Raw genomic sequence first — 17149 nt, forward strand, 5'->3', positions numbered from 1 at the left:
TTGGTGAAGAGCATCATCACCATTGTTATTGGGGAAGAGCATCATCACCATTGTTATAGGGGAAGAGCATCATCACCATTGTTATTGGAGAAGAGCATCACCACCATTGTTATTGGAGAAGAGAACCACCACCATTGTTATTGGTGAAGAGAATCATCACCACTGTTATTGGGGAAGAGCATCATCACCATTGTTATTGGGGAAGAGCATCATCACCATTGTTATTGGTGAAGAGCATCATCACCATTGTTATTGGGGAAGAGCATCATCACCATTGTTATTGGAGAAGAGTAGCATCACCATTGTTATTGGAGAAGAGCATCTGGCACCATTGTTATTGGAGAAGAGTAGCATCACCATTGTTATTGGGGAAGAGCATCATCACCATTGTTATTGGAGAAGAGCATCACCACCATTGTTATTGGGGAAGAGCATCACCATTGTTATTGGAGAAGAGCATCACCACCATTGTTATTGGAGAAGAGAACCACCACCATTGTTATTGGTGAAGAGAATCATCACCACTGTTATTGGGGAAGAGCATCATCACCATTGTTATTGGGGAAGAGCATCATCACCATTGTTATTGGTGAAGAGCATCATCACCATTGTTATTGGGGGAGAGCATCATCACCATTGTTATTGGGGAAGAGCATCATCACCATTGTTATTGGAGAAGAGTAGCATCACCATTGTTATTGGTGAAGAGCATCATCACCATTGTTATTGGGGAAGAGCATCATCACCATTGTTATTGGGGAAGAGCATCATCACCATTGTTATTGGGGAAGATCATCATCACCATTGTTATTGGTGAAGATCATCATCACCATTGTTATTGGGGAAGAGCATCATCACCATTGTTATTGGGGAAGAGCATCATCACCATTGTTATTGGTGAAGAGCATCATCACCATTGTTATTGGGGAAGAGCATCATCACCATTGTTATTGGGGAAGAGCATCATCACCATTGTTATTGGGGAAGAGCATCATCACCATTGTTATTGGGGAAGAGCATCATCACCATTGTTATTGGTGAAGAGCATCATCACCATTGTTATTGGGGAAGCGCATCATCACCATTGTTATTGGGGAAGAGCATCATCACCATTGTTACTGGTGAAGAGCATCATCACCATTGTTATTGGGGAAGAGCATCATCACCATTGTTATTGGGGAAGAGCATCATCACCATTATTATTGGTGAAGAGCATCATCACCATTGTTATTGGAGAAGAGTAGCATCACCATTGTTATTGGAGAAGAGCATCATCACCATTGTTATTGGTGAAGAGCATCATCACCATTGTTATTGGGGAAGAGCATCATCACCATTGTTATTGGGGAAGAGCATCATCACCATTGTTATTGGGGAAGAGCATCATCACCATTGTTATTGGGGAAGAGCATCATCACCATTGTTATTGGTGAAGAGCATCATCACCATTGTTATTGGAGAAGAGTAGCATCACCATTGTTATTGGAGAAGAGTAGCATTACCATTGTTATTGGAGAAGAGCATCTGGCAACATTGTTATTGGAGAAGAGTAGCATCACCATTGTTATTGGAGAAGAGCATCTGGCACCATTGTTATTGGAGAAGAGCATCATCACCATTGTTATTGGAGAAGTGCATCACTATTGTTATTGTGGAAGAGCACCACCACCATTGTTATTGGAGAAGAGCATCATCACCATTGTTATTGGAGAAGTGCATCACTATTGTTATTGTGGATGAGCACCACCACCATTGTTATTGGAGAAGAGCATCACCACCATTGTTATTGGGGAAGAGCATCACCATTGTTATTGGAGAAGAGAATCATCACCATTGTTATTGGGGAAGAGCATCATCACCAATGTTATTGGGGAAGAGCATCATCACCATTGTTATTGGAAAAGTGCATCACTATTGTTATTGTGGAAGAGCATCATCACCATTGTTATTGGAGAAGAGCATCATCACCATTGTTATTGGAGAAGTGCATCATCACCATTGTTATTGGAGAAGAGCATCATCACCATTGTTATTGGAGAAGTGCATCACTATTGTTATTGTGGAAGAGCACCACCACCATTGTTATTGGAGAAGAGCATCATCACCATTGTTATTGGAGAAGTGCATCACTATTGTTATTGTGGAAGAGCACCACCACCATTGTTATTGGAGAAGAGCATCATCAGCATTGTTATTGGAGAAGTGCATCACTATTGTTATTGTGGAAGAGCACCACCACCATTGTTATTGGAGAAGAGCATCATCACCATTGTTATTGGAGAAGTGCATCACTATTGTTATTGTGGAAGAGCACCACCACCATTGTTATTGGAGAAGAGCATCACTATTGTTATTGTGGAAGAGCACCACCACCATTGTTATTGGAGAAGAGCATCATCACCATTGTTATTGGAGAAGAGTAGCATCACCATTGTTATTGGAGAAGAGCATCACCACGACTGGTTAAGCAGACGAGGGGAGTTACCTGCATTACCTTTGTTTTCGTGTTTACCTGATTTTCTGACGACGTGGAGGATGAAGGCATTTTGATGGTTTCTTGCGAATCCGAAACACTCGGTGGTTCAATAAGATGAACCACCTCGTCGTTTCAAGCTTCGAGTAATATTTACCTTGTTGCAGAACGAACCCCTGACGCTACCTCATGTCACGTGGAGCGATGTTGGTAAACTCGTGACGTTTTTCCCTCCAATAACGGACGATGAAACGAAACACGTCGTTCACAGACATCATCACTATCGTTCGCCAAATACTTTGTTATGATCAATTATCTTGTCCACCATTGTTATTGGGCATCACCCAATGGAGAAGAGCATCACCACCGTTGATGTACGAGGAGAGCACGTGCCGCGCCTCGACCGGAGATAACAACGCCCGCCCCCTCCCATTGGCCCGTACAGTGGACGGAATCTGGGGGACCGTGACGTAAGACAGGCCCCTCCCATTGGCTCGCGCAGAGACGGAATGCGGGATCGTGACGTAACGAGAGCGCGTCCTGGGAAAGCCTTTCAAAGCTTTAGAAGCTGCGCGGAATGTCCGCTGTTGTTGCGTTGCCTAGCAACCTGCGAGCCACCACCAGTGTTGCGCACGCTGTTGTTGCGTTGCCTAGCAACCTGCGAGCCACCACCAGGGTTGCGAACGGGTCGAACCTGAGCTTTGTGTGGGAAGGTTGGAGGGGCGAGAAACCCCTCGTTGTCATGGCTACGGGCATGCATGACCGTAATGGTGGATGTTTGTTCAGAACATGATGAATTGAATGTTTATTTAAACAACAACAATTTAATGATTTGTAGTGTGTTGACTATTTTGATTTGTCACTTGATGTAATCTGCAGACACCACGACAAGGTGATCACGACCTTTAGTCGTTGCCGTCGATCGTTCATTTTGCCTCCTCATCGTCATCCATCGGTTCCGCTTCCATAATCGATACATCGCTCGACCTCGACCGTCATTGGTGCCTCGGGGAGGTCAATGTGCCGCGCAGAACGCAGAAGCCCCGGGTAAGGGAAGGGAGTAACGGACGGAAGAGGAAGCAGGCGGGGTTAGAGAAATTGCTCCATAACGGGTCGGGAGGAGGAGGAGGAGGAGGAGGAGGAGGAGGGGGGGGTGCGGGCACTGCGAGGCGGCCTGCACGATATTCAGCTCCCGGGCCGAGACCGAGGCAACCTGGCCCGGAGCACCGGTTCGCCACGCCGGACATATTCCCTCCCGTCCCGTGTTTGTCCGCGTCGCCTGTCCGCGCTCGTACGAGTAACGGCGCCTTGAAGCTCGACAGGGAGGAGGCGATGTCGGCCGGGCCCAGCGCCAGGGACATGGTGCGGGAGTTCATCGCGTTCCGTCTGGCCCAGGCCGGCTACTCGTGGCCGCGGCCCGCGTCCCCGGACTCGGACGAGCCCGAGCCCCTGGTTCGGAGCGGACGCCGCAGCTCGCAGCCCGGGACCGCTCAGCGCTGCGTCCGCGTCGCCGCCGCCGAGTTCGAGCGCCGATACCGACGGGCCTTCTCGGCGCTGCCGCCGCAGTTGGGTCCCGCGAGTCCGGCGGCGCTCCGGGGTCGCCTGGTCCACGTGCTCTCCGAGCTGTTCGCCGAAGGGGTCAACTGGGGCCGCGTGGTCGCCTTCTTCGTGTTCGGAGCCGCGCTGTGCGCAGAGAGCGCTGAGAAGGCCGCACCTGCGCACGTGGACTCGCTCGCTTCGTGCATGTGCGACTACCTGGAGAACGAGCTTCAGCCCTGGATCGATGCTAACGGCGGATGGGTGAGTTACCGGGGGGGGGGGGGGGCTTCCTTTGGGATGTTCGGCACGACCGCGCTGTCTCGACCCCCGGTTCGGGGAGCAACCTGGCGTCAATTAGCGGTACCGGCGGCCTTTGCGAGTCATCCTGTTACAGGTATTCAATGGAAACCTTTGTAGTTCTTGCAAACCAGGTGTGTTCCCCTCAGGTGCACATTTTCCGATCCGGTGCTGTTTTTAATTCCCAAAGACAGTGCTGTGCAGGCAGACATGGCCCGTCGTCCTATGTATGCAATTATTCCCTTTTAGCGCAGGTTTTCCTTCCTCCCCCACCCCTTATGTGTACAGGTCGTGGACGTCATGACGTCACCGCGCCCTGCCCGTGTGAATCCTTTCGAGCACGCGCTTTGCAGGTATAACCCTACCTTTGTTTTTATTGCCTTCATCTATGCAGTGCAACAGGTTGGTGCAGATGTAACATTGTTCAATCAAGGTTCGATTCCCGACCCACCTGCAGACTACAGTATAAAGTGTCGGATACCTCTGAGAGGCAGGCATCGCGAAGTGCTCCCATTAAGCCGGGTGTCCAGTCTGCTAGCATTAGCTGGTGGACCTCAGAGATGTCAGAATTAGAATTTTCTGCACCTTCATGTGAACGTCAGGTTCGTGAAAGACTTGGGCCAACGACGTTCCCTGGCCTACACCACAAGGAGGTGGGAAATGGGAATATATGTGGTCATTAAAGACGTAGTCGTGGTGGTCGTCGTAGTATGCACGCATTCATCGCTCCCTGCACATCACGGTAGGAAACCATGTCCTGTAGTTATTGTCGTTTTTGTTCACCTGAGACCTGAGGGTCATTCTCAGCAACTCGTTCTATATATATACCGCATCGTTCAAATCGATGAACCCTTCGGAAAACTGGTCTTTATCGGGGCTGGGATCGGTAGGTAGACTCATGACACGTGTCGGAGCATGACACTGAAGATATCATCTATTTTATCACCCAAACACCTATTCCTATCCAAAGCCCCCCTATTGCGCTTCCTAGCCCAAAAGAAAGAAATTGTACATTCAGATTATGTGCAAAAATAAACGAGACGAGGATAATCCTAATAACTCTGTTGGTGGACCCGGTGGCACGAACCTTTCTACATTCACGAACCTGACGTATGGAATTATTGACAGAGGTGGGTCTTGTTCCGGTCACATGTGACCTTCCGATCACTGATTGAAAACATGGACTCGCTCCTATCACACGTGGACGTCCTGAACGTGGCCGATCTCCGACATCATGGTGCTGGTCATGCCTTTCTTGGGCACCAATACCTGTAGTACCTGTGGTACCGTGTATGAAACATCCTCGCATCATCTGGTTGGGGCATTCGACTCTCAAACATTCCACGAGCTTCATCACATTCATCGAGATTGGGTTGTGTTCATTGCTGAGTGCTCGTTTTAAATGTCATTTATTGAATGAACCATAGGCCCAAGTGTGGTGGTTTATACCGTGCAGGTGCACTCAAGATGTCCGTGCAACACGCGTCCTCTGACACCACGCACATACAATTTGGTCAGGTACATGAAAGGTAGATGGATTCGGATTTTTGATATTGCCTTCCTACTGTCAAAGAAAAATGTATACAAATCGAATATCCGTACACATTAGCAACGATTTTGTTGAAGATTTATTATCAGGAGAAGATTTACTAAAATACAACAAAGTTAACAGTAATAGTACTATGCCGGCATATGCAACCACGGACACAGAACGTTTATAGTAAATCTTCTGTCAATTCGGCCGAATTCACTCCCTTTATAGTGATTGAGGACAAAGGAAGAAGCAGGGTCGGGCTGTCTTTGAAGTGGCAGGAAGTAGTGAGGAGGGAGAAAGTGTGACGAGGAGCTTCTGGGAGAACATTGATTTTGCAGACTTCTGGTCGGATAACACCGAGCCGGACATTCTTTTACTAGAAGGACAACAAGAAACACAATTGAATCACAGAGAGCAGGGGTGCCAGAAGATGTCTGTTTTGTAAGACAAAGCATTCACAGATCCTATTCCCCAAGTTGGTATTTACACATCACTGCGAAGAGAGAGATATGCAGATGTCTATCCATTACAAAGGCAACTCGTCCACCTCTCTGGTGCCAAACAAAGTCTGCAAGTTGTACTTTCAAACCCCTGAACTCGATTGAAATGTATATGTTTTTAATACATATTAGTGTGACTCGGCGCGCTCCATGCTCCTCACCACACGTCGTTTCAGAGGGATAGGCACCTTTTACCATTTCGGTGTCTTTGGGGTCTTCATGGTCTTTGGGGTCTTCATGGTCTTTGGGGTCTTCGTGGTCTTTGGGGTCTTCATGGTCTTTGGGGTCTTCAGGGTTTTTTTGGGTATTTTGGGTCTTCGGGGTGTTTTGGGTCTTCGGGGTCTTTTGGCTCTTCAGGGTCTTTTGGCTCTTCAGGGCCATTTGTGTCTTCAGGGTATTTTTGAGCCTCAGGGCCTTCAAGGGTATTTTGGGTCTTCGGGGTCTTTTGGGTCTTTAAGGGTATTTTGGATATTCAGGGGTCTTGGTGGTCTTAAGGGTCTTGGGGGACTTAAAGGATCATCAAAGGACTGAGGGGTCTCAGCAGTCTAAACGTAATTAAGAGGGTGTTAATTTTATTTGAACAAGAAGAAGACGTTTTTGTTGCGTATAAACATACATACATACAAACAAACAAACCGACATAACCATATACGTTTGCTCTATTACAATAATATATATATACACAATGACCCCGTCTTCTCCAATATTCTTATAAACCGTAATACAGCATCTTTTAGATTCATCAAATAATTATTACTGAAACATTTCTCTAATCACATGCAGTATTAGTGGTCCGAGCAATACATTGGAGATTGGTGCTTTCGTGAGGATTTTGATAAGAGACCATCAAGGAGATTTGTCATTATAACGCATGTTGTTTAACTATTTTGCCAATTAAAAGCATGAGGGACAAATTTCAATTGAGATGCCGGCAATGACTTGCCTACTCTTGAAGATAGACATCTCACGAACACTTGGAAGTCCAAATGGACTTCCACACTAGCATGTTAAAACGAAATGTGTAATGTCCTGGATGAATTGCTCAAAATGTACCCACCTGGCTTAACGTCCCATTCAATGGCAACATTACCAGGCAGTATCATCCTCTCAACGTTGAAACAGTCTTCAGGCAGCACTGTGAAAATCCTTTTGATGATTTGATCCGATTTGCTTTGAGCATCAATTCTAGGTTAGATGATTCGGGAGTCGCGCATCTTACCATCGATGAGATGTGTTTGCTCTGCACTTGTTTGCGGATGCTCCTTGGTTCCTCCTTAGAATATTTTTTTTGAATGGCCCTTATGTTCTATTGTTTGCCATTTTCTACAAGCTATGGAATGTCCCTTCTTTTCCATACTTTGCCACATGGCACGTACCATATAAAGGGGTCTTTTCTATGCCCGTGGTATTTTTCCCAAGTACCCCTTAGATTTCCTGCTAATTCTCATTTTTAGCTCTCATATGAGCCTAGCCTAAGTATACAAAATAATAATTAAAAAAAAAACATATTTAGACCTGTTAGAACTTACCCTTGAAGAGCCTGAAAGACCCTTTGAAACACTTAGACCTTTACACCGCTTAGACCCCATAGACACCTTAGACCTGTAGACCCCTTAGGACGCACACCACACAAACAGCTGTAGTCTTCTTGCCATTCACAGACCACCAACCGAAGGTGGACGGAGGGTTTATTTTTCACCCGTTTGTCTGCCCATCTCGGTCTATTTGTCTGTCGATGAGCACGATATCTGAAAAAGTTATGGACAGATTTGGTTGAAATTTGATGGACATTGAAATTCGGGTGTTTGACAAGGACGAATTGGTTCGATTTTGGTGAAGATCCGGATACTATAATCTTTTCAAGTGAATCTTCACCATTGAGTGTATAGTTATAGCATGATATTGCTAAGTAGCATGATAGGGCTAAATATGATATACTGCATAACATGATATATCAAAAAGTTGTGGATGGATTATGACAAACCCTGGTGGATGAGTTGGTTAGGCGAACCTGGCTCATATATAAACTTGGCTCGTATATGAACCTGGCTCATATATAAATCTGGCTCATATACAAACCGGCTCGTATATAAACCTGGCTCGTATATAAACCTGGCTCGTATATATACCTGGCTCTTATATAAACCTGGCTCTTATATAAACCTGGCTCGTATATAAACCTGGCTCTTATATAAACCTGGCTCTTGTATAAACCTGGCTGGTGTATAAACCTGGCTTGTATATAAACCTGGCTCTTGTATAAACCTGGCTCTTGTATAAACCTGGCTCTTGTATAAACCTGGCTGGTGTATGAACCTGGCTTGTATATAAACCTGGCTCTTGTATAAACCTGGCTCTTGTATAAACCTGGCTGGTGTATAAACCTGGCTTGTATATAAACCTGGCTCTTGTATAAACCTGGCTCTTGTATAAACCTGGCTCATGTATAAACATGGCTCATATATAAACCTGACTCGTATATAAACCTGGCTCGTATATAAACCTGGCTCGTATATAAACCTGGCTAATATATAAACCTGACTCGTACATAAACCTGGCTCATGTATAAACTTGCCTCGTATATAAACCTGGCTAATATATAACCCTGCCTCGTGTATAAACCTGGCTAATATAAAAACCTGGCTCGTATATAAACCTGGCTCGTATATAAACCTGGCTCATATATAAACCTGGCTCATATATAAACCTGGCTTGTATATAAACCTTGCTCGTATATGAACCTGGCTCATATATAAACTTGGCTCGTATATGAACCTGGCTCATATATAAATCTGGCTCATATACAAACCGGCTCGTATATAAACCTGGCTCGTATATAAACCTGGCTCGTATATATACCTGGCTCTTATATAAACCTGGCTCGTATATAAACCTGGCTCTTGTATAAACCTGGCTCTTGTATAAACCTGGCTCGTGTATAAACCTGGCTTGTATATAAACCTGGCTCTTGTATAAACCTGGCTCTTGTATAAACCTGGCTGGTGTATAAACCTGGCTTGTATATAAACCTGGCTCTTGTATAAACCTGGCTCTTGTATAAACCTGGCTCTTGTATAAACCTGGCTCATGTATAAACATGGCTCATATATAAACATGGCTCGTATATAAACCTGGCTCGTATATAAACCTGGCTCATATATAAACCTGGCTCGTATATAAACCTGGCTAATATATAAACCTGACTCGTACATAAACCTGGCTCATATATAAACTTGCCTCGTATATAAACCTGGCTAATATATAACCCTGCCTCGTGTATAAACCTGGCTAATATAAAAACCTGGCTCGTATATAAACCTGGCTCGTATATAAACCTGGCTCATATATAAACCTGGCTCATATATAAACCTGGCTCGTATATAAACCTTGCTCGTATATGAACCTGGCTCGTATATAAACCTGGCTCATATAAAAACCTGGCTCATATATAGGCCTGGCTCATATATAAACCTGCCTCGTATATAAACCTGGCTAATATAAAAACCTGGCTCATATATAAACCTGGCTCGTGTATATACCTGGCTCATATATAAAACTGGCTCGTATATAAAACTGGCTTTACAGTTAATAGAGTCACGAAGCCTTCATGAAAGTGTTATTTTATTATTCACATACTCAACCGCTTGTGTCACTGGAGATCGGGATCATATGGATGGTTACATTCAGTGAAAGGGAGGACTTCAGATTGTCATATACTAGCAACAGTACCCGCCCTACGGGCGGGGCTTCAATTGGGAAGCCCAAATGAAAAGGTAAAATATCAGAAATTGAAGGCTTTTTTATTTTAAACGATTCATATAAACATCCGTTGAATCATATCACACGCAAATCATCAAAATCTAAACAGTACATGGCTAAACAGTACATGGACGATCACGTACCACGTATGTCTCGCGTCTCGCTTGCTCTCATGTTGTCCCGATAATGATCCTTCCGCAGGTTCACCGACGGAAACCTTGTTACGACTTTTACTTCCTCTAGACAGTCAAGTTCGCTCATCTTTTCGGTGCACCGGCATGAGCTGAGAACGGCCCGTGCAGGGGCTGATCCGAGGATCTCATCAAACCGTCCGATCGGTAGTAGCGACGGGCGGTGTGTACAAAAGGCAGGGACTTAATCAACGCGAGCTGATGACTCGCGCTTACTGGGAATTCCTCGTTCTTGGGACACTGTCTCAAGCCCCAGTCCCCATCACGGATGGGGCTCAGCGGTTTACCCGAGCCTGACGGCGAAGGGCAAGGTACACGTTGGCCTGTCCAGTGTAGCGCGTGTGGGAATCACCACCTTGAGCACCAAATGCTAACTTTTGAGGACATCGAAAGGCATTAAACATTCATTAAACATTAAACGTTCATTAAAGGATTACGAAACGAAAAACATTACGAAATTACGTTCACCCCGTCACGTCAAACACTACCGTGAACACATACATCGTCACAATGAGACCATCGTCACAATGAACGTTATGCGAACGCGAATGTTATGTGTGAGTCCAAACCTGAGAATGCTGGAGACCAAAGCTGAAATTGGGAAAACTAAATAGCCTATTTTACTCCTGGAGATCCCAGAATTACCCACCCAAAATATCGTTGAGATCGGTTCAGCAGTTTTTACGGTACCTTCGAACAGACAGACGGACATTTGGTGAATTATAGTAAGATTATTTTGGTTGTGGTGCTTTTTTCGCAATGCAAAAGCTGTCATATACAAATTGCGCACGTTGACACGAAGACAAAGGCACAGACAACACGGGGGTGGAGGAAGGGGAGAGGAGAAGACATACTTTTATCATTAGACAAGTGCATCCATTGACCTTGGGTGAGGGAGTGGGGGGAACTCTACGTTTCGGGGATCTAGTGCGCCGCTTTCCTTCAAATGCTGCAAGCATCGAGCGTGGAAGCAACATGCACCCTTTTAAAGATCTTTCGTATGACTCAGACAGGGTCGGAATCGAACCGCAGACATCCCAGACTCAGAGTGAGTCAGTGCTTGTACCACAATGCCACCGAGTCTAAGAAGTCTGAGTTTCTAAGTTTGGTGGTCGCAGTTTGTTTTCATCCATGTCTGCTTGTCTGTCTGTGAGTAGGATATCTGAAAAAGTTGAGGACGGAATCGGACGGAATTTCGTGTACAGCCTGGGTGTATGACAAGGACGAAGTGGTTCGATTTTGGTGAAGATCCGGATCCATATACTGGAATTTTAAGTCATTCTTCATCGTTGAGAGATAGGGCCAATGACGATATAATAGCACGATATCTCATAACGTTGTGGACAGATTCAGACAAAATTTGGTGGACAGGTTGGTTGTGTGACAAGGACGAATTGATTTGAATTTGGTGAAGATCCGGATCCTGATACGAGAATTTTAAAAATTTTGTTTCATGTCCGGATGCATGTTCGGCCTATAAACTGTTCAGTATGGCGGAGGTATGCGTCCTACCGACCTACCGAGTGCCGTTCAAGTTGTGTTTGATTTCTCCCACTAAGTCTGGTTTCTCCTGAAAAACCATGGCTTTTGTTGGCTGCTGTTCATAATTTCGTATAATTTAGCGACTCCCTAATAATTTGGCTAAATTTGCAGTTACAAATTGGGAATGGCCCTCACTACCTCCAATAAAGGGTCATCTCTTGTCATCCCAAATTCCCACATTTTGAACCCGGCATTCCTCTCTCTGCCACACACTTTTGCATTCCCTCATTTCTTTTTCTCTTATCTCTTCCTAACCTTCCCTCCTACAATTCCCCTCTCTCCCTTATCTCCTCTATTCCCTTTCGTTTCTTTTTCTCAATTTTATTTTCAAATTCTCCCAAATAAATTTTGTATGTAGGATGCAGATGGCCATAAACCTCTTGGCCATTCCAGCAAACCAACAAACCGCAAAGTCCATCACATTTTCTGATGTCGGCCTTGTGCAAGCTGGTAATGAAAATACACAATTCAGTGAAAGCACAGAGCACGGCCTCTCTAATCCCATCATGTGCTCCCTGGAGGAGTGTCACATTCCAATGAATCCGCATCTTCTTTGTCCCACAAATACAGATTATTTTTGGTGTCAAACGTATTGTGAAAAAAGACATGTCAAACCAATCCTTTTTCCTTTGAAAGATCAGGCAGTACTTATTACATAGACCGGCATGCTTTTATATTGCTGACCATTCATATGCAGTATGTGGCTATAGCTAATTGTTTTTTGCGGTTGCGCGTGGTGTCGCTGATGCAGTGCCCCCCCCCCCCCCCCCCCCCGAAGGTTGGAGCAGGAATTTGAAAGTTTGCCAGCATGCCGGCATTAGCTCGCTTACTTCTCGCGGAGGACACCGTGGGGATCTATAATGTCCACCAACTAATGCCGGCAGACAGGACGCCCAGTTTAACGTCCACCCGAGGGGCGGTATGCTCACTCCCCTGCCTGTGAAACACCAGGATGACAGTCTATAGCTGGGCCGAGATTCACACCCAGGCTAGACAGCTCAGAGGGGAGCGCACATATCGCTCGGATATCCTGCCAGCCACTGGTCTGATATCAAAAACAGTAAAAAAAAATCTGTTTATTGCGGGTTATTTAATGGAAACAGACTTTTTCTACCTTTTCAAAGGTTTCAATATCAATCAATACACCATTTTTGTCTTTTTGGGCCTGTATAATCTTGTTGATTTGTATAATCTGTATAATTTGGGCCTGTATAATCAGCAATGAAGACTGGAAAGGGTGGTAATGCGAATGGTTTGGTGGATGTGCGGAGTATCGTTGAGAGAATAAAAAAAATATGAATGATCGTTTTAAGGCCATTTTCCCCGCTAGGGCAGGGGTTAGCCTTGCGGGCCCCATGACAATCATGGTTCCCTGTTTGAGGCAATGTTTTATGGCCGGATGCCCTTCCTGACGCCAACCCTTGGTCGCCTCTTACGATGCGCAGGGATACGGTGTACCTATTCTAAATCGGGGTACACACCGTGATCAGTCATCCCAGCAAGCTGGTACTCAATTTGCCGACCTCGGAAGGATGACAGGCTGAGTCAACCCCCCTGGCGTTAATTCAGCGATCGACCAGGATTCAAACCCAGGATCCCAGGATCCTAGGATCCCAAGCCGGCACCCTAACCGCTAAGCCAACACAAGGGATTCGTGCGGAGGACACCGTGGGGATCTATAATGTCCACCAACTAATGCCGGCAGACAGGACGCCCAGTTTGACGTCCACCCGAGGGATGGTATGCTCACTCCCCTGCCTGTGAAACACCAGGATGACAGTCTATAGCTGGGCCGAGATTCACACCCAGGCTAGACAGCTCAGAGTGGAGCGCACATATCGCTCGGATATCCTGCCAGCCACTGGTCTGATATCAAAAACAGTAAAAAAAAATCTGTTTATTGCGGGTTATTTAATGGAAACAGACTTTTTCTACCTTTTCAAAGGTTTCAATATCAATCAATACACCATTTTTGTCTTTTTGGGCCTGTATAATCTTGTTGATTTGTATAATCTGTATAATTTGGGCCTGTATAATCAGCAATGAAGGCTGGAAAGGGTGGAAATGCGAATGGTTTGGTGGATGTGCGGAGTATCGTTGAGAGAGAGGAAGACAAATTATGAATTGCGAAAGATTATGGGAATAGAGCCTGTGATGGATGCTGTGAAGAGAAACCGTTTGAGATAGTTTGGTCATGTGTTGAGGAAGGATGAAAGTGACTGGTTGAGAAGAGTGTTGGAAATGAATGTTGAAGGAAGTAGAGGACGGGGAAGACCGAGAAAGACTTGGCTGAAGATGGTGGAAGAAGAAATGCGGGCAAGGGGGTTAACAAGGAGAGATGCAGAAAATAGGGCAAAATGGAGAAGATTGTCATGGGGACCGCAAGGCTAACCCCCGCTCTAGCAGGGAAAATGGCCTTAAAATGCCTGTTGTTGTTGTATAATCTTGTTGATTTTTTAAATTAACATTCGAAGCTCTGCAGATGGAAGTGAGCTTTCAACATTCGATAAAGTTGAACATTTTGAAGAAGACAAGCAGGAAAAGGAAACATTGGCATATCACATTGCTTTGCTCAAACACAACCGCTTACCGATCTATTCTGGGCTTGAATTGACTGATATAGCAATGGCACCATTTTGTCTTCAAGAGTTGTCGTTACACTCTGACAGGTGGATGCAGAGGTAGCGCATTTACCTTTCAGCTGTCTAGTCTGGGATGAATTCCCTTGAATGGGCATTATGCTTGGTGTTCTGTCTTCTGGAATTAGTTTGTGGAGGTGACATAATTCAGTTTCCTTTTTGCGAAGAATAGGTGAATCATTGCAGACGCCCTGGAAGAAGATTCCATCTTCCTATCCTAGCAGTTCCAGTCGAGCATTGGGCCTGGCCAGCTGGTTCATCAAAAACCTGGAGCAGAAACCTTCCCGAGCTAGCATCACGAAGTGGGAATCATTAGACCATTGAAGTCGTTGTAGTAGTAGTAGGTACTGTAGTTAGTATTGCGAATCAAAATAATGCTCATGTCGTTGTAAAAGTTCACTCATTCATGCAGAACCGTGTCTGCCTCCTCTTCACACTGGTGCGTGCATGGTATGCCGACTCTCAAAAGTAGTTGTTTCCATAGAATTGAGCACCATGACGTTTGGTTATATTTTACAAATCATAATGACAGCAATAAACCAGAAAACAAAAGAATCGTGAGAAACTAGACAAGCGAGGCTGAGTGGACACCTCAACTCTTTTGTTCGGAGGCTGTTCTGTCTCGCTATTCCTCTACGGCTTCAAGGATGCATTGCGCCGCCATGTCTTGTCATCCAAAATGATTTATTACTCCATTAACTTTCCTAACTCAACCATTTTACTCACGAGTTTCAATGTTTCCTCCGTCTCCTCTTTTCCTGTTCATTTGTTCCCTTGATGTCCCACTGTCACTTCTACCTTGCTCTTCCATGATCTTTGCTCTTGGAAAGAAAATAAACGAGCTTCCAGGGAAGCAGAACTCAACTGAACTGACTGGACAACTTTAAAGTCTTAAATTCTTGTGCTTTTCTTAAGAGCTGAAAAAAATATGCTGGCCTATGGTGGCCATTTTGTGACAGATCAGGTTGACATGCGATAGCAACCTACCTTGTGTGGTAAGAGTCTCACACACCAAGTTTGATTAAAATCCATAAATATTTGTGGACGTTAAAGTCTTAACGTCGTTTTGGAGCTGAAAACAATATGGCGGCCATTTTGTGACGGATCGGGTTGGAATGCAATAGCAACCTACCTCGTGTGGTAAGGGTTAAACATTCTAAGTTTGATCAAAATCTGTTAATATTTGTGGACGCTAGAGTGTTAACGTCGTTTTCATGACCAAAAACAAAATGGTCGCCTAAGTCCGCCATTTTTAAACGGATCGGGCTGAAATGTAATACAAACCTGGTCCTTGGGGTAAGGATGCTGCATGTCAAGTTTGATCAGAATCGGTTGATATTTGTGGACGCTGGAGTGTTAACGTCGAAAAGTTGACAGACGACGACAGACGACGGACGCCGGAGGGTTCAGTATGTGATGGACTCGTCCAGTTGAGTTAAAAAAGCTGTGAATATTGGGATATTCTAATGCTGATAGCACAACCTGTATGCAGGTGGCTGTTGGATGCTGAGGTGACTTTGGAAGGTCTGAAGGAATGCCCGTGTGTGTGTGTGTGTGTGTGTGTGTGTGTGTGTGTGTGTGTGTGTGTGTGTGTGTGTGTGTGTGTGTGTGTGTGTGTTTGCATGTAATATATATATATATATATGTTGACACCCACAGTGCTGTCCATAAGTATTGGAACAGTGAAGTCAAATTTTGTTATTATTGCTATATACTCAATAAATTTGAATTTAAGATCAGAATGTGAATAAGAGGCAAGAGTACAGAAGGTCAGCTTTTATTTCACGGTATTTCTATAGATACATGTTTTACCATTGCATAACAATAGTACTTTTTATGTGCAGTCCCCAATTTTAGGTAAGCATAAGTATTGGAACAGATGTTTGACAGGTGTTCCTTGTTGCATTGATTGTTCACACATAAAAGAGCTGTGAATGTCTAGTCTTGGTTTTAGCCTTGGGAGTCTGCCCTTGGAGTCAGGAGGCATAAACCAACATGAAGACAAGAGATCTGTCTATGAACGAAAAGCAAGAAATTTGGAAGCTGAAAGAACAGAAAAATTCAATTCGAACCACAGCACAAAATTTGGAATAGCAAAGACAACAATTTGGAATATCTTGGAAAAATAAAAAGAAACCACTCGTGTCAGCAATAGACAACGGCCATGTCGACCAAGGAAAACGACTGCAGTTGATGACAGAAAAATAATCAGAGATGTGAAGCAAACCCTAAAACAACTGTCAGTGACATCATCAACAACCTCCAGAGTGCAGGGGCGAAAGTATCACAATCAACCGTTCGCAGAAGATTTCAACAGCAGAATTACAAAGGATACACCTCAAGATGAGGCAAAATATTCTGTGGTCTGATGAGATTAAAATTGAATGTTTTGGCCTGAATGCAAAGTGCTACATCTGAGGACACCAAACACAGCTCATCATACATTTAACACCATCCCTACCGTAAAACATGGTGGTGGCAGCATCATGCTATGGGGATGCTTTTCAGTGGCAGGAACTGGGAGGCTTGGAGGATAGAGGGAACAATGAATGGAGCCAAATTCAGGCAAATCTTTGAGGAGAACCTGCTTCAGAGTGCAAAAAGACCTTAAACTGTGGCGAATATTTACGTTCAATAGGACAATGACCAAAAGCAACCATTAAATGGCTTCAGAA

At 44.7% G+C, this 17149-nt stretch overlaps 1 protein-coding gene across 3 annotated transcripts in view; it reads left to right on the forward strand.

The window, feature by feature from the left end:
• The first annotated feature begins 3620 nt into the window (after positions 1-3620).
• Positions 3621-17149, forward strand: part of LOC137421431 (apoptosis regulator Bcl-2) — a 73829-nt gene continuing 60300 nt past the window's right edge. The window contains exon 1 of one of the 3 annotated variants that reach the window (XM_068107486.2): positions 3621-4273. In XM_068107486.2, coding sequence (XP_067963587.1) covers positions 3806-4273 — 468 coding nt within the window. In that variant the 5' untranslated portion in view covers positions 3621-3805. The remainder of the gene's footprint in view (positions 4274-17149) is intronic. The other 2 variants (XM_068107484.2, XM_068107485.2) reach the window with 2 other exon arrangements.

Source organism: Myxine glutinosa, chromosome 2, assembly GCF_964187855.1.
Source record: "Myxine glutinosa chromosome 2, kmMyxGlut1.1, whole genome shotgun sequence".
Classification (NCBI taxonomy): domain Eukaryota; kingdom Metazoa; phylum Chordata; class Myxini; order Myxiniformes; family Myxinidae; genus Myxine; species Myxine glutinosa.